Below are 24,629 nucleotides of genomic sequence, written 5' to 3' on the forward strand. Positions count from 1 at the left end.
TGAGAGTGCATGGAAATTCAGTATGTCATGCAAACTGAATGTACTTACATGGGATTAAAAACTTCAAAATTCTAATATTTAATAAAAACAAATTGCATTACTTTAATCAAATATTGAAAATTTAGAATGGAAACTGATAAAGGAAAATACCATCTTCTTTTTTAATTAATTGAAAACAAGAAATTAAGTTATGTAATTAAATAGATTTTAAATTAAGTATTTACTAAAAAAGTTCCTTTTGGTACTGTAATTCCATATCAATTGTAATTATATCCAGAAAAAAAATCTAAATATTAATATTTTATTACTATTAGATATTTTACTACTATTAGGCTAGGATAATTAAAACAAACAAACAAACAAACAAACAACCCCAGCAATCAAACAACTACCAAACGTTAAAATAAAAAGAATCATAGATAGAAATGTTCTTCTACTAATTTTTCATCTATTAGGAATATTAGGAATGTACTTTTAAGAGGACAAGGAGCTTTTTCCAGAAGTACTAGAATTTAGTCCTCATAAATAGCAAAGTAAATAGACTAATGACCTTAAGCTATTACAGGCATTAAAAATCTTGTGTTCTTATTAATTTGGAAACTTTAAAAAAATGAGATGGGACAATGCAAGAGTGGATTGGGGAAAATTGTTGCATTAATCTATATAATTCCTTAATTCTACACAATATATCATAATTAATTGTTCTCACAAAATATTGCATATTACATTTTATAGTTCTGATGAGGAATAAAATAACAATAAATACAGGTCCAGATTATAATGACTTACCAAGGAGAAAACTTGGTTTATGATAAATAATTTTAAAACTAATTTATAGTTATAAGTGACTGTAAAATAATTCATTCTGCCCCTTCCTTCCTGCTACATTTCAGGTCAAGTGTGGTACATCTGCTATGACACGTAGTACTAACAAAATTATGATCTATTTTTCATCCAGAACCTGATGCACCGTGTAAATTTAAAAGCTCCAGTACACACTTGCAGACAAGCTGCTGCAGGAAAGGTGCCAGCTAGAAACTCACCTACCCGGTCAGAGGCCAAAAGGTCTGATTATCAACTTCCTTAGTTACCTCTTGCATAAGCTTCCCCCGGGCTAGGGACAATCAAGAGTGCCCAGAGCCTGTGGCACTGCAATTCCGGCCGTGCAGGTTTCATCGTGTCCATTACTCCGCTGTTACTTGCACAGTGACCCGTCAGAAAGAATCTTCAATTTGATTTATTTTTGGTAGTAAATAGACTGAATTTCAAAATAAGAAAGTCCGCCTTCGAGAAAAAGAAGGCAAGTCAATCAAATTAATTAGAAGAAAAGACCTTTTAGTGAGATTGGATTATGTCCAGTGGCTAAAGGAATATTTTGTAAGTTTAGTAAAAGGACTTAGAAAAAAGGCAGACCTATTTTTAAAAATAAAATTTAAAAAAAAGCACACAAATTGTGAAAGATATCAAGGAACTAAAATTGCGGCTCAAAGTAAGGAATGAGGTTAACTATCTATAGATTGCACCAGTTTACTGAAACAACAGTAATAAAGAATAACACCAGTTCCAAATTTTGTCATAGAAGAAACAGCTAACAATTACCTGGCAGAAGTGGGATAAAAACATCCTACACAGATAGTTATAGAACCTCTGAGTTCATACTCTGCCTGACCCGGATACCAACTGAGGTCATACTCCCCTATGCCTACACACCTGTAGCTAACAATGGACAATGATGTCTACAGGTAAATACGACCAAGACAGCCCTTCCCTGTGCCACACTGAAACCACCAGGAAACAGACCCCTGGCACCCTGGGCATCTCATCGTCCAGACAGTCAACGCTGGAACCAGGACTCTTTTTCATCTTTCCTTCTTTAATTCATCTTTCCCTCTTTGATTCCTCTCTTCCCTTTCACCCTGCCCCTTTATCCAAAACCCACTGCCGTGTGCTTATACAGTAGGTCAGGGACCTACTATAACTTCTTTGCCAAGTATGTAATTCACTGATAAAACTTTCTGGTTGTTTGCGACCCCTCTGACTTTTGTCGTTCCTTTCGACCACTGAACATTTACGAATCTCAGGTGATTCTTTCCCTTTAAGGGTGGGTCTTCACAGTGCTGCAACCGAGGATTCAAGAACTCATTTTCACAATTTAGTGGGGGCTCTAAGTGTTTTTCGCAACTTCCTTAATCTGCAGCGATAATTCCCTCTCTTCCCCGTATCAAAACAAAAGAAAATAATCAATATTTGAGAGAACTTTCAATCAAAGGAAACACAGCAATAATCCTCCCTGAGGCGACCCCTCGGCCGGCGAGCTCTCCGCCACCGCCGCCGAGGGGCCCGCTCCGCGCGGCGCTCGCCATTGGCTGCCGAATATTGCCGAGTGCTCCCGTGGTGCGCCGGAGGCGGCGGGGAGGGGAGCGAACGGCTCGAGTACGGCGCGGTGCATTGTGGGGCGGGAGAGGAGAGTCACTGCTTAGCCAGGGCCGCCATCTTGGCTGCGTCCGGACTCTCTCCCGCTCCCGGGGCCTGTTCCTTCTCCTCGCAGCGCAAAGCGGTGGAAAGGGAGAAGACGAAGGGCCCGCCAGGGCGGTGCTGATGCGCGCAGAGCCTCCTCGCACCTCTCCCGGGCGCCGCTAGCAAAGGGGGCGGGGGTGGTCAAGCGGTCGCCGGCGCGGCCTCTTCTCTCCTCTGCCGGGATGGGTCGGTCCCGCAGCCGGAGCTCGTCCCGCTCCAAGCACACCAAGAGCTCCAAGCACAACAAGAAGAACCGGAGCCGATCGCGGTCCCGCTCCCGAGAAAAGGAGCGGGCAAGGAAGCGCTCCAAGTCCCGGGAGAGCAAGCGGAACCGGCGCCGGGAGTCCCGCTCCCGCTCGCGCTCTAATACGGCCCCCTCCTCCCGGCGCGACCGGGACCGGGACCGCGACCGCGCCTCCTCCCCCCCCGACCGTATCGACATCTTCGGGCGCACGGTGAGCAAGCGCAGCAGCCTGGACGAGAAACAGAAGCGGGAGGAGGAGGAGAAAAAAGCGGAGTTCGAGCGGCAGCGGAAAATGTGAGCCCCGGGCCTGCGCTGGGCATGAGGGGTGGTGAGGGATGGGGGAGGGAAGGGAAGTGCTCGGTGCGTCTCTCTCCCCGTGGGCTAAGGCCGCCTGCGGCTGGCTGCAGGCGTTCGGGCCCTCGCCGAGGCCGGACCAATGCCTGTTTTCCCGCCATCCGCCCCTTTCTCAAAGCCCGGCTCCCTCAGGTGCGTTAGGAGCCGCCCACTGAGGTGCGAGCCCCCCGCACGCCTCCTCCCTCTCGGCCGGCTCTGCCCGCTTCCCGTCCGCTGTCGCTGGTCTCTCCCTCCTGCGCTGCTCCTAAACTTCCCTGTGCGGCGGAGGCCTCGGCGCCCCTGAGGCTTTGTGCTGCACTGCTACACGCCCGCCCCTCCCCTTCGTGGCGTGGAGCTTGTTACGCATCGAGCGGAGGTATCTGGAGGTGCTCGAGTGAGAGTTTCAAGAAACACTATGCAGCTGCTATATTAACACTGTGGGATTACTTTCTTGCCAAATGGGACGGTGAGATCCGGTGACTTGTTTCATTTAAAACCTTTCCCTTTTTTCAGTTTATGTTATGGGGAGTGTGGTTATTTATTAAGTCTGCAGATACAAATACTAGTTTAATAAACGATGGGGATGCATGAATATGTTTAGCAGCATATAAAGTTATAAAACAGACCTTTATGCAGCAGAGAGAAGAATGATTTGTAATCAGGTGATTCTTTTTCTTTGAACAATATCCTTGCTCATTGGACCACCTTATCCAGAAAAAGCACTTGTTTGTACATATGAAGCCAAGTGGTGCTGTTAATTCTTCGGTGGAGCTTTACTTAAGCCATATCGTTCTCAGGAAATACTAGTTGTCGAGCTTGGTGGGCCCAAGCTGTCACTTTCATTTTCCTTTGAAGATAATCACCTTTGCTAACTTCAGAGTTTTGACAGTCAAAAACTTCCACAGTAATACAAACATGTGAAAATTGACATATTTTGACATACTGATCTAGTTTTGTGGTTTAGAATTTTATTCAGTACCTAAATTAAGAAAACTATTCTGTGCATATCTAAAATGAAGAACTGGAATGTACTTAAAAATTTGAGAATACAATTAATAGTTTATTCTAGTACTTAGGAGCTGGTTTAGTTCATGTGTTAGTAAATTTCCTATCTAATTTAACTTTGAAATTTGAAAAAGCTCATGAAGTCTGTATAGAAGGAATATGATATTTTGGTGATACTTGCTACAGAATAGTAGATGTTTGAGGAAGAACCAGTATTGGAAAAGACGGTATAGAGTTTTGATACTTCTACAATACACTTTAAATTATAAAAAGAAAAAGCAATGAAACTTCTATTAGAAAAGTATGGTATTTTAGTAAGTCATCTGTAAATTGTATTACGTATGTTAGTATAGATTCATGTTAGATAAGGAAAGAAGTACTTCCTTTCTGACTGAATCCATTAGTGGACAGTTCATAAATTGGAACTGACTTTCTTCTCATGTCTTGTTCAAATCTCAATACACAGCCTAACTTCAGCCTTTTCCTATAGTGCTCATTTCCTTGCCTTGCAGGTATGACTTTTTCCCCTCAGAAATTTGGTAAAATGTCAGTTGTTTCTTTTCTGCAGATTTCATACAGTTTGTCTTGAAGAAGTAAATAGATCATATGAAAAATCGTTTTTTACATTAGTGGCTTATCTGATCCTCTGGAATCATAACTCAGTAGGCCAGAATGATAAAATTATAAAATACTGTAAGTTCATATGATTAAAAAAAATAATTGATATGCTACAGAATAAATTATATCCGTGTTTATAATTTTATTTTATTAATAAGGTCTAAGCCATTGTAATATCATTGCCTACAAGTCTAAAAATACATTCATTTAATTCAATTTGAATGGAATTTGTTGGAGTGAGAAGAATGAAACATGTGCAGGCACAGTGCTTAATTTGAGTGCATCATCAATTCTGAGGATATTTGAAAACCTATTTCAGATATGAATGCAGTGGTATTTTTGTAACTATGCACTGTCTTTATTCAATTGGCTAACTTTTTTTCTAGATTTCTTGATGTTAAATGTAAAGCTATGTTTAATAAATGTAAAGCTATGTTTAATAAGACATGAGAATATGAACTTAATGACAATTTATTTTCCTGGAACTAGCCTCTTAAGTATACTATGCAGTATTGTTTCAAGATGGTGAGAGTAGTCGCTGCTGAATAAGAGGGACAGGAGACCTTTTAAAATAAAATAATATTTATTTCAGTGGGGTTGATGCATTTTTCTGGGAGTGGTCTAGTTTTTTTGTTTGCCTTAGGTTGCTTTGGCTTTTTTTTTTTTTTTTTCCTGAAAAAAAAATCACTTCAAGATATGTTGTGTCCATTTTGGAAAAATGAATGCTGGTCTAATATGCCCCTAGCTAAATTTGCTATTTCTTGGGGACTGTAAGCCTAAGATTGGTCTTCTCTGGCCAAATGATTGAGTTGAGGATTCCAAAACTTTCTGCTGAAGGAGATCTGCTTAGTTCAGTAATTATAGTAGATCCATGTAGTTCAGTAGTTTTGAAAAGATGACACATGACTATAGGCAATTGGGAGCCTTTCACCTTTGTATTTCCCATGGTTATCTACATAAATAATCTTCACATCTCCTATTGCATATTTGCAAGTTGTGCCTTGGGTCATCTAAAAGTTGGTAAATTATGTAACTTTTTTTTAATTCGTTGTTTTTCCTATTAAGATAGATTAGATATCTCCAAATGAGATAGGAAAATGCAAACATTCTGAAAATGACAGGATATTAAGATATTACAGCAGTAGTTGTTCTTCTGAATCTTGGATTTGTGTTGCTGACAGGCCAGAAGAAAAGTTTCATAAGATTGTTCTGTACTTCATGGAATATTTGAAACAGAAGTTCAGTATCAAGTTTAAAACCAAGAGTCTTCTCCCCAAAGCCCATAATGAATCCAGATGATTTGTACTGCATGAAATATAGATTATTCACTGTTGTTCATCCTTAGATATCTAACCGCTATGTTGTACTTGTGATTACTACCTGGAGTTTTTTTCTTTTTCTCTATGTTGTAATTAACCTGAAAATTTACCTGATTTTTGTATCCTTTTTAATGAAAAATTAAAACAGTGATCAGGCTGAGTGATAATACTGCTGCTCAACTAAAATAAAGACAAGACATTTGAGAATATTTCCAAAATTCAGAACATGGAAAGCTGCAGTTTGCAAGGATTTATTTAGTGCTTGGTATTTATATAATTTATTTTTGATCATTATGGTAGAAACAGTCCTTCAATTAAAAAAAAAAAAAAAGTTAAGAGCTGAAGTTACTGAAATTTGTTAAGGTAAATCATTGGATAACTAGATTACAGGTATAACACCTGGAATTCTAGGTAAAATCACAAATTTGAAATCACAAATTTTATTGCTTCTCTCTTTTAAGATACTGGAGATAGTTTGGTGCCTCTAAAGTGGTGGCTTTAAGGCAAGATTTTACACGTTATTATTGCTATATGTGTCTTGAAATTGAGACCATATAAACTCCTGAAGGGTGAATGATGGTCAAAGTTGGGTGGGGTTTGGATTTTTTGGAGGAGGGGGTCATGGTGTTATAATTGTTGGTTTGAGTTGGGTTTTTTCCCTTTTTCCCCCTCTCTAATTGTAATCAGGAAGTAGGATGATAAGTTGTCTTCAATTTAGTCTGTTGTTATAGAGAAAGATACTAAATATGGAATGGTCTGAATGGATTCCCTGTTACAGGAACACTGCCTGAAGATTCACTTTCTTGAAATGTAGAGCAAAATATTCTTTAAATCTATAATCTATATGTAAAAGTTATTCAGTAGCATAGCTGATGCTGCATGTTGAAGGAGTTTGTTTCAGTGCCAATATTATTGAGTAAAAATGTAATCCTCATGTTTTCATTTTTGCAGTCGTCAACAAGAAATTGAAGAGAAACTCATAGAGGAAGAAACTGCTCGAAGGGTGGAAGAACTTGTAGCTAAACGTGTAGAAGAAGAGTTGGAGAAAAGAAAGGATGAGATTGAGCGAGAGGTTCTCCGCAGGGTGGAGGAGGCTAAGCGCATCATGGAAAAACAGTTGCTCGAAGAACTCGAGCGACAGCGACAAGCTGAACTTGCAGCACAAAAAGCCAGAGAGGTAACGCTCGGTCGTTTGGAAAGTAGAGACAGTCCATGGCAAAACTTTCAGTGTCGGTTTGTGCCTCCTGTTCGGTTCAGAAAGAGATGGAATACAGCAAATCTAATTACCTTCTCATATAAACTTGCATTGCTGCGAAACTTAATTTCTAGCCTATTCAGAGGAGCTCACTGATATTTAAACAGTTACTCTCCTAAAACCTGAACAAGGATACTTGATTCTTAATGGAACTGACCTACATATATTTCAGAATTGTTTGAAACTTTTGCCATGGCTGCAGGATTTATCAGCAGTCCTTTCATTTTGGGGAAGGGTATTAAAAAATATGTTATTATGTATCCTTCATTTGTTTCATTTTGTTTACCTAGACTGTAAGAGGCTTTTGCCTTCAGCCAGGCAAAAAGCAGGGTCCAGCAGTGAGCTGCAGTACCTGTCTTTAACAAATAGGTTTCTTATTCTTCATTTAAAATGAACATTTTCCTTGAGCATACATTGGACTAATTCTGGGACTTCGAGCATAAGCCCATCCACGTCTTCATGAAGGATCTCTGTCCAAATCATTATATCTATTTTTAATAACTACTAACAACTCCTTTTTTTCTCCCTAGAAGTTATAAAAGAGCAGGTTGCCCTTGTCTGAAGTCAAGCTGAATGTGTGATTTGGGTTTTTGGGGCCTTTTTTTTTTGTTGTTTCGTTTTGGTTTTTAATCAGCAGCTGGAGCAGAAGCTGAAAATGTCTTTCTGTGAGACAGTAATTTGCTACTAAAGGCTTTGATGCCTGCCTGCACCAATCATTCCAGGATCCAGAAATTTCAAGACAAACTTCAAACCGTAGAGGAAATTTGTGCTAAATAGTCATAAGTGTTAAATGCTTTTTTCACTCTCTACGTCCTACACAGTTTATTTTAAATTAATATTTTGATTGGCTTGTGAAAGGAGAGACAGTAGCAATGCAGCTTTCCCCTTCATACTAGATGTGACTTGTCAGTCACATAGTATCAAATTAAATGGAAACAAATGGAATGCTGAGTTACAATAAATACTAAAAAGAATAAATAAATTATACTTTTCTTGCAAATTCAGACTTTAATATCAGAGTTTAAGTTGAATTTATGTGTTCATAGTCAGCAAATTCTTCATTTGTAGAGGTTTTCATTTGATCAGATGGATTACTTGTTTTTTTAAAAAAAAGTATTTTTGGTATCATCGTCATGTGGAGAAGTCACACCAGTTCTTTGTAATACAGAATGAACCTCCATGCCTGGAGTGAAGTGTGCTAGCTAGTAGCGGGTTACTAGTCATAGTAAGAAGTTTTCTTATGCTTGCTTTGTTCGTATTAACTTTTTTTTCTTACACAGACACAAACCTCTGGCTAACTTTAAATCCTCCAAATATAAAAATAATTTGGATATATATTATGTGAACTGAAACACTTCAAAATTTTTCACGCAGTCTTCATATTTGAGTTGCATAACAGAGTTCCATAAAATTCACCAAGAAAACAACAATTACAAGGCTTTATTTCCTGATCTTGCCTTCCCTGGACTCCTGAATTCCAAGTTCATACTGCAGACAGTTTCAGCTGTCTTAAAATTGTCAAAATACTGAATGTTAAGTCCATTCTCCCCATGAAAGAAGCCCATAGCTCCATGAAGTATGGATTACCATTTGTATTTTTCACTAACAGTAAATGTATTTTTCTTATTAAATGTTTGCCTTAGGAATGATTTACATATTTTTGTTCCTTCTTACCATAAACATCTGCATTCCTCAGCTCAGCCTTCCTTGTATGTTGTTTCTTTATAAATGGTTGAGCTGCTGATGCAGGTATTGCCAAGCTAACAGTACAAATCATTTTAAAGAGGAAGCTGGCGCGTATGGCAGCCGAGGAGCACACTCTGCAGGACACTGGACAAGACAGTAAATATTCAACTTTTAATGCTGATTAAAGGAGTATAGGTAAAGAATACGTAGGTATACTTAATTGGTGAGACAAACTATTAACTTTATTTATATTTTCTATATTACTTTTTAATTTGGTAAATACTATCCAGTTTTTGTAGTTGTCCTTGTTGATTTGTGTGGTATTAAAATCCTAGTAATAAATTGTCAGGATTCTGTGATTAGGGAGGGTTTAGTTGGTTGCTGTTTGGACTGGGCGGGATGATTTAAATTGAGTGCTAGAAACCAGTTTTAGTGGCTGCACAGTTTACCGTTGTGAGGCAAAATAGGTGGCTGTAAAGCTGCCACTTTAAGTCAGTTCACAAAAGAATTCTGAGAAAGATTAGTGAACATGCAGAAATTAATATTTTACTTTACTAACATCTTGCCCTGTCCTCCCCTTTAGGAAGAAGAGCGTGCAAAGCGTGAGGAACTAGAGCGAATACTAGAAGAAAATAATCGAAAAATTGCAGAAGCACAAGCTAAACTGGTATGTGAAGGTGTAGTTAACTGTTCTGTAGGGAAATACAGATGTCTCTGCCAGATTTGCAGCACAATTAAAATAAACAAATCAACCTTTTCTAGAGTTAAACTTGTGTATTGCTGGTTCCTTCAGTAACATTGCTTTCCTTTCCCTGAGCATGAATGACCAGATTCTTAGCAGTAACACTAGGCTGGTAAGTAGTTTGGATGCAGTTAGTTTAGAGGAGAGATGGCTGCCTTCAGAATTTAAAAAGTACATTTTAACTATATCTTATGGGGAGGGTTGAAGTAAGTTTACAAACATGTTCAGCTTTGTGTGACTAATTCTGTTGAGCGAGACAAGTACAAACTAGATTTGATTCTAGTATAACGATATAGAAGTGCTGAAAGGGACTTTGAGCATAAGCTTAAGAGGTGTAAGCTAGGAAAGTCTTAACTTATGTTGGTCTTCTTAAGCACTTTTAAATCAGGTGCTTGCCACATGAAAACATACAATATGATTTAGCTGATTCTAATCAATTGATGATAAGACTAACTAAGCTGCTTTTAAGTCCTGATTGAACTCTGTCAGTTTCAATTGCCCAAGTAATTACACCTCTTTCATATAAAAATGAGGCTTCTTAAATCTTTTTGCTTGAACTACATCTGCTTTAGATTTCTTTCTGTTTTACCCTTTTCTCAACCTCTTATGGTAGAAACAGGACAAATGGAAAATGTAAAGTATTGACTGATGTAATGAACTAAATAAGCACCTTTAGAAGACCACTGGGAGCACTGTAAGAACCATAGGTCAATGTAAGGATTGACTAGTTGTAAATCAAGTGAAGATTATTTTGGATTAAGAGGGGTTTTTAGATGGGTTTTGGAGCAGGGAGACTTTGGCTTGAAGATACGTGACTTCATTATGTATGTATGTTACTTCAGCTTACACAAGTGACAAGTGTTGGGACAATCTCTGTATGTATCTAATGTCTTCCTTAATTAAAATGTAATGTGTTGTTTCCAAAGCAGTGCTGAAAAATCTCGCATGTAAGCACTCCAGATTTCAATACACTAGCTGTAGAAAGTTCTCAGTGTTTCTTTTAAACTCAATTCAAATAACCATTTTATAAATGGTTTCACTGAAACCAACTATGGCACCCAGCTCAGGCGGAACTGCTTACATACTTATGCAGGATTCGACCTGTTTAGAAGTTAATGCAGACTTGTAAATTGCTTTTATGACTACAAAATATGCTGGCCTAAATTTTACCATTTTCCTGTACAGGCTGAAGAACAATTGAAAATTGTTGAAGAACAAAGAAAGATTCATGAGGAGAGGATGAAACTAGAACAAGAGAGACAGCGTCAGCAAAAGGAAGAGCAAAAAATTATCCTGGGCAAAGGAAAGTCTAGGCCAAAACTGTCCTTCTCCCTAAAAAGCCAGGATTAAATTTCAACTCTGAACTCTTAAAAGAAAAAAAAAGAAACAAACAAAAAACAACAAAAAAACCAGGAAAACAAACAAAAACTTTGTATGGTAGCTTCATGTTGAAGTGTTTTTTGTTTTTTGTTTTTTTTTTCTCTCAATTTTTTTTTTGTCTTTTTTGAAAGTTGGAAAGTTAGCTTGTTCTAATAGGGGCTGTGCTCTGCAATTCTTATTTTTTTTTGAACTTCCATTAAGTTAAACCCTTATCAGATCATCATTGCCTTTTAGAGGATAATCTGTTTTCATCAATTTTGTTTCTGTATTGGTGGTCTGAAGCAACTCATGTAACTTGATGAACTGTGAATGATCTGATAAGGATTTACTGACCTACTCATCAGAGTTTGACTCTGATAATTGACAGAACTTTTTACTGGGTATTGCTGACTTTTAATGTTTTTATTTTAAAGTCAGTAAATACATGAGTAAATTGCCATAGTATTACTGGACCTCTGTGGTTTATTGTTAAATCAGTGTCCTATGATACTGTCCCGTTGTTGCGCTTGATGTTCCTGATACAGGTAAGGAAATAGTTTGTCATTTCTGCTATGAATACATAGAGAGAGTTCAGTATTGTCTCTGTTAGATTTGTTTTTATTACATTGACAGCATTCAACCAGCGTTCCCCATTGTGTAAATAAACCAATTTGCTGAATAAAGTGAAAGTCTTAAATACATATGTTTAAGTAAATTTTTTTAGTACACTTCTATAAACAGCTATAAGAGTGACAATTCACATTATTAAATTCAGGACTATAGTGATATTTTTTTAAATTTTGCTTTAAACTATTGTGGCTTCTACTTAAAATGCAAAATCACACACAGTAAAAAATCCCTGCAGTTGTGAATGTTATTGATGGCTGCTGCTGTTTTTATGAATGTTGGTTTTTATTCTGACAGAGACTTATTTCAGCTGTAGTATCATGTTTAAATGGCTGTTTGGCTTACTGCACCCAGACTGATTCTTCCGATATCTAAACCCCTTCAGTTCACTGCATAATATAATATATTGTGTAAGTTAAGGTCATTACCATATAATGAATCTGATGGATCCTAAAGGATTTAAAAATGGAAGTTTTTTCTCCCAAAGGACTGGACTGGCTAGTATATTTGAACTGAAAAACAGAAAGAAAGTGAAATTCTGTCTAAATATATTGTTTTAGCCAGAGAGCAACTGTTATACAGATCTTGAATCTTATCCATTTATATATACAAGTTTTATTTTAAAAAATGAAACTACAGATTAAAAACTATATATATTAGGTCCCCTTTTTTGTATGTAATTCCTCTACCAAAACCTAGATTACTGTAGCTTGTCCAGTTCTAAACTTTCTTTTTCCTGTAAGCATGCAACTTCTGTAGTAACCATAAAATGACAGTTACCAGTAGTTGCCTGATCATTTGAATGTCACTGGACAAAGTTGGAAGTAATTCCTGATATTTCCAAAGGGTCTGTTTCTGTAGATTTAGCAAATTAAATGTGGGAGCACGTTGAATGTGCTACTGAAAGCAGTATTCAACAAGCTTTGTATGAAACTGGGGCTTGGGGGCAGACTGATGTGTATTGCTTTGTCCAGTATGTCAAGAAAATGTGAAGATGGTAAAATACCTACACTATTACTGTACTTAAATTTGTCTATATATTGTATGACAGAAGAAGGTTGAAAGTTGCTTAATGCATAAAACCAAGCTGAAGCCAAATAAATCATGTACATGACCTGTTGGCAGGAGCAGGCTGTATTTAAAGATCAACTGATACCTGTATTTCTAAAGCAGAAAACATCCCCTGTTCCCTTATGAGAAACAAGCTATTAAAAGTCAATACTCAAAACAGACCTATGCAGTTTTGTTTCCTGTTCTAAAAGTAAGAAGCTAAATAATCATACATGCAGCTGTGGTATCAAGCATTTTGTTGTGCATCACGTAATTTGCTGCTAAAGAGCAACATTTGTTCTCTGCATTTAACATTGTGTAGGCTTAGATGTTACCAGGTTATTTTCAGTCCCACCTCTAGGACTATCTTGTGGACAAAATGCCCATTCCTAATCAGAGTGATCCTTCTGCCATGCCACATTTCACTACCTGTTTCTCTTTCCCCTGCCCTCAAAAAAAAAAGGAAAAGCAGTTAGGTCTTTGGTTTGGTTTGATTTCCTCTGTTGGGGTAGAAGTTCAGTTGGTGGAATTTGCTGTCTCTTTACTGTCCTAAGACATACTCTATGTCTTATATCTTTGTAGACCTTGTGTGGGTGAATGTTACGTTTGCATTGCTGTAGCCTTTTCTTTTTTAAAATTATTGTAGGACTTCAGAGATACAGATGCATATAGTTTGGAAAGGGGGCAAGTTGACATTTGATGGTAAGAACTTGGGATACATACCCTTTTAACAGAAAGTATGCAGAAACATAGACTTGACATGTAGTGTTTTAACCTGTATGTGTCTGCATAGAGAAAATGCTGTTGGTGATTGTGTTCAGTGTTTAATTTTTATTTCATTACAGTTTGAACTTCAAATTTTGGTTAGACAAGTTTTGGGTTGTTCTGGAGTTTGGTGTGTCGTTGACCACCCCAGGGAGGCAGGTAGGCATTTTTGTTGCCACCTGCCTTGAGCAGTATTGATTTCCCTTATATGGGAACAGAAGAGATCTTAGTTTTCCCAAACTTGTTCATAAATGTCTTGGATAATTATTATAATATGAAACAGTGTATCTGTCTGGCAAAGGTAGGAGCATGGAAGGCCTTAGAACAGCACGTTAAACATGTGCTCTTACTTTGGTGATTTGCTAAACTGCCCTTTGAACTTTGCATGTTCATTTATCATCATTTTTCCAAGCCCGAGTGGAAAGCTGACTCGTGAGAAATGTATTGGAGGGATGGCATCCTTGCAGCTCAGCAAAGTAGAGACAATTACGTTAGTGAGATGTCTAAACTGCCACGTAACTGTATTTGTATGTATAATCTCACTAAAGTTATCAACAGTTCATCCATTCCTATCTTGTCTTGAAAAAGAAGGTTTTACCTTTGATGTCTCCTTTTCTCTTGAGCTATGTGCCACCTCATACACCTCGCCCTATCAATTGTCCTTCCTGACCTGAAGCTGATCTCACCCTCTTTGCGATGCTATTAACATGCTCTCAGGATTCAGTTTCTGCCATTTTTGCATGTACACCAAATATGGAGGTATTGGTTATTACTCACTTTTAACTGCATGCAGTATTTCATTAAACATTTTCAGAGTATTTGGGGTCTTAGCTCTGTCATTGCAAGGTCTCAACTTGGTGCAAGTGCAGGTGAAATTGAAGTCAATAAAGGTTGCGTTGAAGTCCAGGTTGCGTTACAGAGGGGATTTATTTCAGAAGAGAGCTGTGGAGCTGCCTGTGTGCCCAAGGCTCATTCCAAGGCAGGAGGATATGGTTGAAGTGCCCAGGTTGGTATGGTTTCAGACTGACGGGCCAGTCTAGCAGGAGCTGAACCATGACTTTAATGCATCTCTGTTCCATTCTCATGCTGGTATTGCCACGTGTGCATTTCAGGGTTATCCCATTCTTTCCATCTCACCATTTTGTTAGCCTGCTGAAGGGTGCTGAGTTTCTGTTGACTAAACAACTTTCCATACTAAACAACCTCATGCTTACAATCATCTTCCATAGACTGACACTTAGAATCAAGGGTTATGCTAGCTCAGCTCTGCTTGAAAGGACATAGATCCCCTTTGACAATAAAAGGCCTGCTGTGTAGCAGAAGCTTGATCCCAGGTCATTTTTCCTGCCCCTTATATCACAGACCATAGAATAAATATTTTTGTTTTCAAGGAGCGGTACAGAGAATCAGCATAAGTCAAGTCAAACAGAGTTAAAATGCATGGTTTGGATGTATGAATGTCTTTGATTTTTCTTACAAGGCTGCTTGAATTCTATGGCTGTATCTGGGAGAAGCCAAGCTCATTTTCTAAGAAGCTATGTTGACCAAAACTACAGTTCTAAAACAGACCTGGTGAAGGCAAATTAACATCTAGACATGTACTTACTCTACCATAAGTGCAGAAAATGCACTGTTACAGTGTGAATGATATATTAAGAGCTGTTGCAGGTATCTGGCACACTTGGCCTTTTGTACAAACTATAAACAATCCATTTAAGTGAATTAGCATCAGTCATGATCATTTCTCTTTATTGAATTTAGCAGTAATTGTATCCATTGAGTTACATCTTTTCAACTTTCAAAACTGGTACATTACACATGTAATGATGAATTATGGTGAGCTTTTCCACTTCAAAAATTTCATGTTTAGGCTGATGTTTAAAAGAGAATCAGGGACTGTGGGCCCAATCCATTCAGATTAGCTGCCCTTCATTATAGATTTTGTAGTACCAGAGCCCGTACCTATGTAATTGTCGTCATCACTGTTGGAAAGAAGGTGAAAGAGGTTATTCAGTGATGAACAGATTTTATTTTTTTTAAGCCAGTGTGAGGTAGAGGAAATAAAGGTTTAAGCGGCACAAACAGCAAAGTCTCAGTTTTTCAGTAAAAGCAAGGGATAGGCAGGTCTCACCTGCTCGCTGGCAGCGCTCATCCACCCATCCGTCCATTTGTGCGTCCATCCGCGTCCGCCGAGCCGGGCTCCCTGGGCGCCGTGGGAGCGCGGCGCCGCTCCCCAGGCCGCGGCAGGATTTCCCCCAGAAGCCTGTTCCCTGTGCGTTCGTCTGTCAGGAAACCGTGCTCCTTGCGAAACCCGAAATGTCTGCTGGGACCTCCTCCTGAAATAGCCCCCAGAGAAGCGGCGGCTGAAGCCGATTTCTAACTTCCGAACACTCGTCGGCTTTTTTGCTTTGAAACCCCCGTCCCCAGCCTTTACTCTCACGTTTCTCCCGTGTCCGAGGCGCTTCTCGGACGGGAGACGGAAAGGTTGGAAGCCGATGCAGCGGGCGCAGGAGTCGGGACCGGGGAAGGATTGCGGTCTCAGCGCGGCTGCCCACGGGCTCCGCGCCGCCGCAGCCCCTCCGAGCGCCGCCTGCCCCCGCCCGGCCCCGGCCCCCGCCTCCCGGTCTGACCCGGCCCGGCCCTGTTCGGAACCGTAAGTAACTCTGCGGCTGTGGAAGGGCCCTGCGGCCCGACCCAACCGCAGGGACCGGTTCCTCGGCCAAAAAGGGTGACCTGAGCAGAGTAGCCACCGAGCCCGCGGTTCTTTGAAAATCTTTGTTGATTAGGTTATCTCGGAAGCAAGCGCCCAGTTTTGTCTTGGCTTTTACTGAAAAATGATTTTATTAACGTGGCTTTTTATACTCTTACAGTATGCATCGGTAGGATGCTGGACAGTAGAGTAAAACAGCTGTATTTGCGTAAAAATGATTAGGCACTGGACAATAGGAACCGTGTGATATATTTAGCTACAAGAGGATATTTTCAGACAATACCAGGGCTCTTCATTTCCTCTGGTTTACTTAAAGCAAGGATACGAAGAGTTAGAGGTCACAGTTTACTCACAGCTTCTACAAAACACCGCTCGTAACCTTTTGCTTCTAAACAAACAGAAGCAGCAGCAGCACCACAAAATGAGGTAGACCTATTTTACACGTCTCTGTTGCTGGAAGCATTTATCAGGCTCCGTGTTTACATTGCATCACGACCGGCTACACACCACACATTTGTTTAAAAGTTTAATAATTAAGTACTTTCCTCCCCTCACTGGTGAAATTCTCCTTTGATGCCCCTCGGTGTGCATAGATACCTAAGCTCCCACTTGAGTGCTAAGTTTCCGTCCCGGGAATCAGATCCTTTTCCACCAAATTGCGTCGCCGGATCTGCAATTCCTTCCTCGCTGCAAATTAAATTTAATTAAGCAGTTTACTTAAAACGTATTCGATGTTTTGTGTGAAAAGCAAACTGATTTTCTTGTTTTCTTGAGTGGTAGATTTCATTAGAGAACTACGAAACACAATTAACTCAAAATCTATGGGGCTTCGAGAGCGCTTCCAATTTCTTTCCTCTCTGTTGCAAGCGAGAGGAGCAGGCTCTGCCAGGCTGAAACACCCGTTTAGTTCAAAAGGGGTCGAAAGAGAACACTGGGTTCCAAAATTTATCCAGGAAATACATTACAGTGCCAGTTGTTTTCCTTATAAGAACTTCTTGGCGTTCGTCTAAAAGTCGAACGAGTACCATTACGAAGACGATTTTTAAGTGAATACACATATTTCTTCAGGAATAAAATTATGCGAAATTGGCTCTTTATTTGGGTTTTTGGTAGGATGTTCTTCGCATGCCTCGACTAATAGGTATGGAAATGGCAGAAAAGAGCGCGGTAATTTACTGGGATTTAACTTTTAATCCTTTTTGCAGATACTATTTTGGCAGGAAATCCCTCCTGGAATAAATTCGGTAACTCCCTTAATTTCACAGGAGCGACTATGCCATTTACACCACCCGTATTTAACCTCGGTACAGCTCTTGTCGCAGTGTGCCGCCTCCCCAGCCCGGTACGAGCTCCCGGGGCAGCGGTACCGCCGCCCCTATTGGCTTTTGCCGGTGACTTTTGCGGTGGAACCGTGCGGGCGCCGGAGCGGGCAGAACACGGTGGAGCAGCTCAGGGGGACAGCCGAGGGGGACCGCTCCCCCTGCGGAGGGCAGCCGCTGGCCGCTAGTGGGAGCTGTGGCCCCGTGCATGTGCCACGGGAGCCGCGGCAGGTCGGGCTCCGAGCGCGGCGTCGGGAGCACCCGCGACCTCCCTGCGCCCTCCGCACCCCCCGGGGGACCTGCCAGGCCACGGGGAAAGCATCTCCAGTGCTGCCCGCAGGTAGCCCCCTCTGGCCAGAAATTAATGATAAAGTGAAATAAAAGGGCAAGGTGCCGTGCCGTTGGGATACGAGGCGTCTGTGTCCGAACCCCCTCCCTACGAAAGGGGGAAGAAATGGTCTTTGAGCAATCGCCAGAGAAAGGCGAGGGAATCCGCAGCCGGCCCCGGAGCCCCGCATTGCCCGCCGTTCTGCATCCCTCTGAAGGGCTCCGCATGTCCGACTCTTCTTTATTCAGTGACTGCCCGTGGCTAATTGTCGCGCAACCAGATAAATTCAGAAAACTCACAGAAGCCGTGGGAAGGGCCGGTGGGAACTTGGCGAGGAAGCACCCCCAGACCTCCTTCCCGGCAAGGAACCCGCAGAAAGTTGTGCACGAAGCTCCGCGCCAGTGGGAACACGGCCCAGCCCTTTCCCGCGTCACGGCGCGGAGGTGGCTGCTGCCGCGCAGCTCCTGCAGCCGCGCTCCCCCGGGGTGCTGCGCTCGCAGCGGCGGGCAGGGTGAGGGGCTCCCGGCCCTGCCGCTGCTCCCCGCTCTTTGAACGGCAGCGTACTTGGGAAACAGTTTTAGCAAAGGCTGGGTTTTAATGCTTATTTAATTTAATTTCTTCCCCCTGATTTCGCTCCATCTGGGCCCGCCGCGCCTCCCGCACAGCCCCGGTGTGAGTCAGAGCGAGTGGACTCTCCGCGCACGTCGGCCAGCGGCCGCCCGCGGCGCGGCGGGGCCGGGGGGTGTTACCTGCCGGCCCGCTCGGCTGGGCTCGGCGCGGCCCCGCCCGCCGCTCGGCGGTAAGTGACAGGCACGGCGCCCAACCAGCGCGGCGGCCCGCCGGCGGCCCTATGAGCGGCGGCGGCGGGGCAGCGGGGCCGCGCTTATATGGCTACGGCAGCGCGCTGCCGCCGGCCGCGCTCCTGCGCCGAGGACTCGCAGCGGTGGCATCGAGGGTTGGAAGCGCCGCACTGGGAACGGTAGTGGCTGGCGCCGCTTCTCTTCGCTCCATTGCTTCTCCGCGGTGGGTTGCGCGTCGGCGCAAGTCCCGCGCCCGTCGTTCCTCCTTCTTAGTCGGCCGCCGCGGCGCGCACTGCAGGTCGCGCAACGGGAGAGGGACGCTTTGACGCTGCGACCCCCCCTCCCTCCGCCCCCCCGTTTTGGTCTATTTTGTTTTTTATTTTTGTAGTCATTACTGTCCGCCCCTGTTTCTTTCCCGGCTCCGCTCCGTGGTCTTTGCCGGCGACAAGGACAGCAGTGCCCCTCGGGGAAGCCGGAGCCCTGCGGATGCGCCTCCCTGGGACCGGGGGAGCTGACTCGGAGTGGATTTATTGACTCGCGGTTGCTTCCGAGCTGCCCGAAACGGCCCGGGCTGGTGCCCGTGCGGATTGCGAACTGCGGGGAGCAGTGAGAGACGTACAGGAGGAGCCGCCCGCCGGAGCTGTGTCCTTTTCCCCCCGACCCTTTTATTTCTCCCGCCACCCTTTATTTTACCTTTTTGTAATTTATTTTTTGTTTTACTCCTTTTCACGCGGGCCTTAGACACTGTGAACGCGTATGGCGCTCTGGATCCAAATGGGAGTTGGCAGTTTGAGTGGCATCTTCCAAGGCAGCCGGGAGACCCTCACTAAGAAGAGGGACTAAGGCGTTTGCATTTTTTTTTTTTTTTTTTGCTACTGCTGTTACTTCGGAGGTAGCTTGGATCTGACCTCACAGGAGATATTCCTACATGCGAGTGGCATACATGACTCAGTAGATCTGCTTGCAGCTCTCGCCAAGTGCATCGTCGACTCTTACCGATTTTTATTTTTTTTTAATTATTCTTATTTTTCCTATCAATCATCCCGTCTGTTGGGATACCAGGCACCCACCCTGCTGTTGCCGCTCAGGTGCGTGGGAAGGCGCACGGCGGAGTTGGCGAGGCTCCGGGGAGGGACTCGGTGCCGCCTGCGACCATGGCAGCGCGGAGGCGAGATGCCTCCGCCTGGAAGTACTGCTGGGGAGCCGTGATGGTTTTATGCAGAACTGCACTAGCGCGGTCCATCGTTTTAGACCCCATATATTGGAATTCCTCTAACCCCAAGTAAGTTTCCATCCCGCTCCCGCTCGCCGTCTCCCCGGGGACCGGCGCTATCCTCCGTGCGCGGGGGAGGGACGGGATGGTGCCGTAGGTCGGCCGCGGCCGCCGGGAGACACGGGGACGGGACGGAGTGCGCTAGCGGTGAGCGGCGGGGGCTCCGGCCGTGGCTGGCAGCGGGATCCGGCTCTTCCCGGGGCGGGTGTTTCGTGTGACGGCGGAGCTGCCCCGTCGCCCCTTGCCCCCGGCAGGAGGGTCTCAGGAGGGAGGACCGGGGCGGCGGACCGGTAGCGGGCTGGGGAGTGGTCCGGCGGTAGCAGGATAAAACCTGCGGGCAAAGTCCGGGCTCGCCCGGGCTAGAGCAGCGGAGGAGCCGGGCTGCGCTGAGTTGCCAGGAAAGGGTGATACTCTCCAACTTCTCCGTCTGCAGATGCAAACTCATCCCATTGACTCCAGCGAAGTTACATCTGCTTATAACAGGGCTAAATTTGGTTGTGGAGTTGATGGTATCAAGGCACATGTCAGTGAGTAATGAACTAAGCATTACCCATCACACAACCATATAGTGTCATTCTTCATTAACAAACCCAAGCAGAAATGTACATGCGTTCCCAGGACCTCACGTTTAAAGCTCATTCTTAAAAGAGATGCGTTATCTTTAAAAAAAAAAAAAAAAACCACACCAGCAACCTCTTTACTTTAACTTACAGAATTATTAGAAAGAGAAACTTTTTGAAAAGTGGGCTGTTCTTCTAAAGAAAAGTCTGAGGCAGTGATGTAAAGCTACTTACACTTCTCTTTTGTCTCCTTGAATTTTTGACATACAAAATGGAAGTTGGCTTTGCTCACTTGTGAAATCCTCTAAACTTTTGCGATTAGAATCACTAGTTTGGAGAACAAAAATCACAATAGGAAGACGTAGATACTAATAAGTGACGGGAATTTTAAAGAAATGTGTTAAATTTTTTTTTTATATACATGCTTCATCTTCAGTTATATATATTTAAAATTAAATCATATGCAATGTGTTAATTGAATTTAGCGTTTCCCATTAACTCCAGTAAGTACACGTCTTGTTTTCCCGGAGGAGTTTGTAGAGGAAATGTTAGGTGGTGATGAGACAAGTATTAATGGAGTATTTCCTGGATCTGGGATTAATCCTGCACAGGTGGCAGGATCTCTAGGAGTTTGAAGATTTCAAAGTTTGAATTAGGAGTAGCATCTCAAGTTTACCAAGTAACCTTGCCTTACAGTCATCATCTATTGTTGCTTTCACTAAAGGAAGAAATCACTATAGATCATGCCTGCATTATTTTTTAATACTTACTCTGTTTCTCTTTACCAAGAAGTTTCCTAATCTTTCTTAAAGAAAAAGAACTAAAAATGAAAAACTGGCAGGAGCGCACTGGACTGCTCAATTCAGAGTCTTTATTTGTAATATTGATTGACAAATACTTATTTTGTATATATGCATCAGGTGGGAAGCCTGTTAAAATTTACCTCAAGTCACTGGCTCAGCACTTCCATGATGTTACACAGCTGAAGCCTTTCTTTGGCTTAAGAAAGGCACGGCGTCACTTCGGAGGATAAAGCGGCCTGGCCGGTTGTAAAGCGGGCTTTATAAGGCTGTTTAGGCTCTCGAAAGGCAAAGGCTGAGAGCCGGGGTTGCATTGCAGGAGTGGGCCTGCTGTGCTGGAGGAAAACAGCCTTGGCTCGGCCTAGGAGGAAGGGGAATGCTTTTGCATCCCAGCCCTCGTTGGGTTTATGCCTACAGAGGTCACTCTTCCAAAGCAGAAGAGCCGGCTGCTCGGGGCTCTCCTCTGCCAGCCCCAACCTGCTTTCGCTTCTTTTTTAACTTACCTTGATCGCTTTTATTAGCCATCAGTGAAACGAAAGCATCCGAGCAGCTGAATTCTGCCCATCTCACAGAGCCTGGGGATATGCTTCTTTTGTCAAACACGATTTGTGTTTCCATTTAGTTAATTCTAAACTGTTTGATTACAAAAAAGGTTTGAATGTTGTTAATGGTAGATCCAATGATAATGTCTAATTACTTTTTTAACTTAAATGCACGCTTAAAAATAGGTTGTGTTGCTGATGTAATTGAATTTTCTTGAGTGATTCATTGAGGCTTAATCACCACAGTGAAGAAGTACACTATTAAAATTAGTCTTTTCAATTGCTGGGGCTAGTGATTTATAGGCCTCTTGGAGGCCTGGAGTTTGAGAAGGCTTGCAAATGCATTCCTGCCACTGCTTCTGGTGAGGCAGCTCTACTTCTCCAAGCAGAATTTCTTACTAATTCTTCTCACACTTGTTTGCCTGAAGGATCCTGAGTAATTTCTCCTTAGATAAGGTTGTCCTCACTCTGGATTCAAGCTGAATGGTAGCTTGGGAAGTAAAGCTGTTGAACTAGGCATGGTATAATAATAAAACTCCTTTCTAGGTTTGAAATAATAACTATCTTTGATGCTGGTTAATTTATTCAGGGAAGCTGTGCATTTAACTCTATTGACAGTCTCGAGGCAAAAATCTGCTGAACAGGTAGGCAATTAAAATGGGAGAAGTTGTTAGGTTAATATGAAGTATGAAATAATAAATTTTAGGTTAATGTGAACATATAAACAGAATTGGTTTTGCACTGAAGTCTAGAGGTTATAGTTTCTAGCAGGTGGCTGGGATGGAGAGCACACAGTAACTATTTGAACATAGTGCTCCCCTCCCTGTTCCCCCCTTACCTTTTTAGAGATCTGCTTTATTGCCTCTATCAAATAATGAAATTGAAGTGACCTCCATAACATAATTATACTGTGACTGTATTGCTTGGGAGGTTACATCGTTGTTGTAGATGGTCTTGGCATACTATGGACTTATCATCTGAAGAACTTTAGATCACCTGGTCTTGAAAACACAGAGGGAAAATTACGCTATGTTTAACTCCTGTTGACACTTTTTAACGGGAGACTTTCTGCCTGTGTTGTTTCTGCCAAGACAAGCAATGTATGCAGATAGCATGGATTACCTCAGTTTCACCAGGGCTCTGCACTGCCTTTGACGTGCAGGACCACGTTATGGGGCACCTTTTAGTGAAGCAGTTGAGAAATCTCATTCAAAAAAGCATTGCTTATGTCTAAGCGTCACTGTTTCCGTGCATGCTATAGGCCAGCGATCAAGGTGGGTCTCCTTAGTGACATGTGGAAGGTTATCCTCATAAGTGGTGCCTTTGACACTGATGAAGTTAGATTATATAGCTGGTTTTCTCTCCCTCTGATAACCAGTTATATATATGGGATATTTCACAACCTGCCTCTGTATGAATGCCAACATGTCAGAAACTGATAAAATAAACTACAATTGATGACCCTGCTAAATGTTCTATTCAGTAGCATATAGACTAGTCTGCCTCTCATTGTATCTGAAATTCTTATTTTTGTAGGTAAACAAATGCACATTCACTACCAATTGAATAGCCCCTTGAACTATGCTCTGAAGTTTGCATTTGGGTTAATCTTGTCGGTTTTAATACAGAGGGGAAAAAAAGGAGAAAGCACCAGGGGTGGAATTGTTAGTGCTTTCACATCCACATTCCTCACATTTTGTCAGGATGATAAACTGTAGGTAATGGACAGCCCTTGTTTCACAGGACAGGCAAGCCAGCCAGAGCACAAAGAGCTTGCTAAAACGATATCTCACAACATGCTTGGGAGGCTCTCAGCTAGACATTAATTTATTTGGGAGTCCTGTGCTGTGGGACTACACTTTTTAACCTATGCAATTACAGCTTCAAGCTGAAGAAACAGGAGTGGAAGGTTAAAATTGTTTAAACACATGCTCCTAAATTGTACCCAAAACATAGCTGTTGACACTTGGCGTGCTAATAGATGGAGTGAGTGGTGGCTTCCAGTCAGTCCGTTTGAGAGTTCTAGCATTTGTAGCCAGGTCTCTGAAGCACAGATGAATTAATAAAATGAATTCAGAATAAACTGAAGGCCGATTTCTTGAGCTGTTTTTTTTTTTTTCCCCCAGCCTATTATATGTAGAGTATAATTGCTATATTATTTATAGTAATTATCTTAAAGCATGTTATCTGTAAGCTGTGCTACATTATTTCACTTTGTGTAATGAAGTAATTGCCTTTAGAAAGGCAGTGACTAAAAGTCATGCTAAAATCACTTAAGTTCTCCCTCTTCCCACACATGAGAATGCCTTCCTCTCCTTTTTTTTTTTTTCCCTTCCCTTTTTTTCTTTTACTCTTCTGTGTTTTGTTGTAAGAAGATCACATTGCTTGAGGTGTGACATTCTGTATCCTCTCAAATTTGGCCAAGGTTCCTGGCATGGGAAATCAGGAGCGGAGGAGCTGATGTGACTGCTTGGACATGCTGGCATAGACAGGCCTTTCAGCCCTGCGCAGCAGCCGCAGGCAGGCCTCCTTTGGGGACCTTTTTTCCTTTATGATCTGGTCTTCATGCATCATGCAAACCTGCAGTACTTGAAATTGCTTGTTGCAAATGAGAAGAAAGTGTTCTTCTGAGAAAAAAATAGTGATTAAAATGTTATTCATGTGTGCCTAATGTCTGTCTGCCTTGGCTGCTGACATAAAGAAACCTGTTTTTCTGGTCATTTATCATACATCTACATGGATTTGCTTATGAGCTCATTCTTTGTGAGGCGTTGTGG

The 24,629-nt window shown here is 42.2% G+C and overlaps 2 protein-coding genes and 1 long non-coding RNA gene across 7 annotated transcripts in view; 2 read left to right on the top strand and 1 right to left on the bottom strand.

The window, feature by feature from the left end:
* The first annotated feature begins 2,407 nt into the window (after window positions 1-2,407).
* On the top strand, window positions 2,408-12,937 carry ARGLU1 (arginine and glutamate rich 1). Of its 3 annotated transcripts, XM_053969924.1 has the most exons (4): window positions 2,442-3,055; window positions 6,988-7,213; window positions 9,561-9,644; window positions 10,905-12,937. In XM_053969924.1, exons 1-4 carry the CDS (start codon window positions 2,700-2,702, stop codon window positions 11,067-11,069), a joined length of 831 nt encoding a protein of 276 aa, XP_053825899.1. In that variant the 5' UTR covers window positions 2,442-2,699; the 3' UTR covers window positions 11,070-12,937. The 3 variants fall into 3 exon arrangements, 2 of the variants coding, with proteins under 2 accessions (XP_053825900.1, XP_053825899.1); XR_008435659.1 differs by lacking the exon at window positions 10,905-12,937 and having other exon boundaries at window positions 2,408-3,055; window positions 6,988-9,133; window positions 9,561-9,600; XM_053969925.1 differs by lacking the exon at window positions 10,905-12,937 and having other exon boundaries at window positions 2,410-3,055; window positions 9,076-9,642.
* A 2,305-nt stretch (window positions 12,938-15,242) lies between these two features.
* Window positions 15,243-16,082, bottom strand: LOC128803962 (uncharacterized). Of its 2 annotated transcripts, none has more exons than XR_008435882.1 (3): window positions 15,961-16,082; window positions 15,652-15,856; window positions 15,243-15,502 (listed from the first exon to the last, which is right to left on the bottom strand). It is a non-coding gene; the product is annotated as an uncharacterized LOC128803962 (long non-coding RNA). The 2 variants fall into 2 exon arrangements; XR_008435883.1 differs by having other exon boundaries at window positions 15,652-15,883.
* Window positions 16,083-19,647: 3,565 nt separating this feature from the next.
* The window catches only part of EFNB2 (ephrin B2), a 44,918-nt gene continuing 39,936 nt past the window's right edge, over window positions 19,648-24,629 (top strand). For both annotated transcript variants that reach the window (XM_053971825.1, XM_053971826.1), the window contains exon 1: window positions 19,648-19,959. In XM_053971825.1, the coding sequence (XP_053827800.1) occupies window positions 19,832-19,959 (128 nt within the window). In that variant the 5' untranslated portion in view covers window positions 19,648-19,831. The remainder of the gene's footprint in view (window positions 19,960-24,629) is intronic.

The sequence above is a fragment of the Vidua macroura genome, chromosome 2 (genome assembly GCF_024509145.1).
Source record: "Vidua macroura isolate BioBank_ID:100142 chromosome 2, ASM2450914v1, whole genome shotgun sequence".
In the NCBI taxonomy this organism is placed as follows: domain Eukaryota; kingdom Metazoa; phylum Chordata; class Aves; order Passeriformes; family Viduidae; genus Vidua; species Vidua macroura.

Bases quoted from the DNA above. Each gene is read 5' to 3' on its own strand.
- ARGLU1 (XM_053969924.1), top strand. From the start codon at position 2,700: ATGGGTCGGTCCCGCAGCCGGAGCTCGTCCCGCTCCAAGCACACCAAG. The intron at 3,056-6,987 runs GTGAGCCCCGGG...TCATTTTTGCAG, and splicing joins TTCGAGCGGCAGCGGAAAAT to TCGTCAACAAGAAATTGAAG. The intron at 7,214-9,560 runs GTAACGCTCGGT...CCTCCCCTTTAG, and splicing joins CAGCACAAAAAGCCAGAGAG to GAAGAAGAGCGTGCAAAGCG.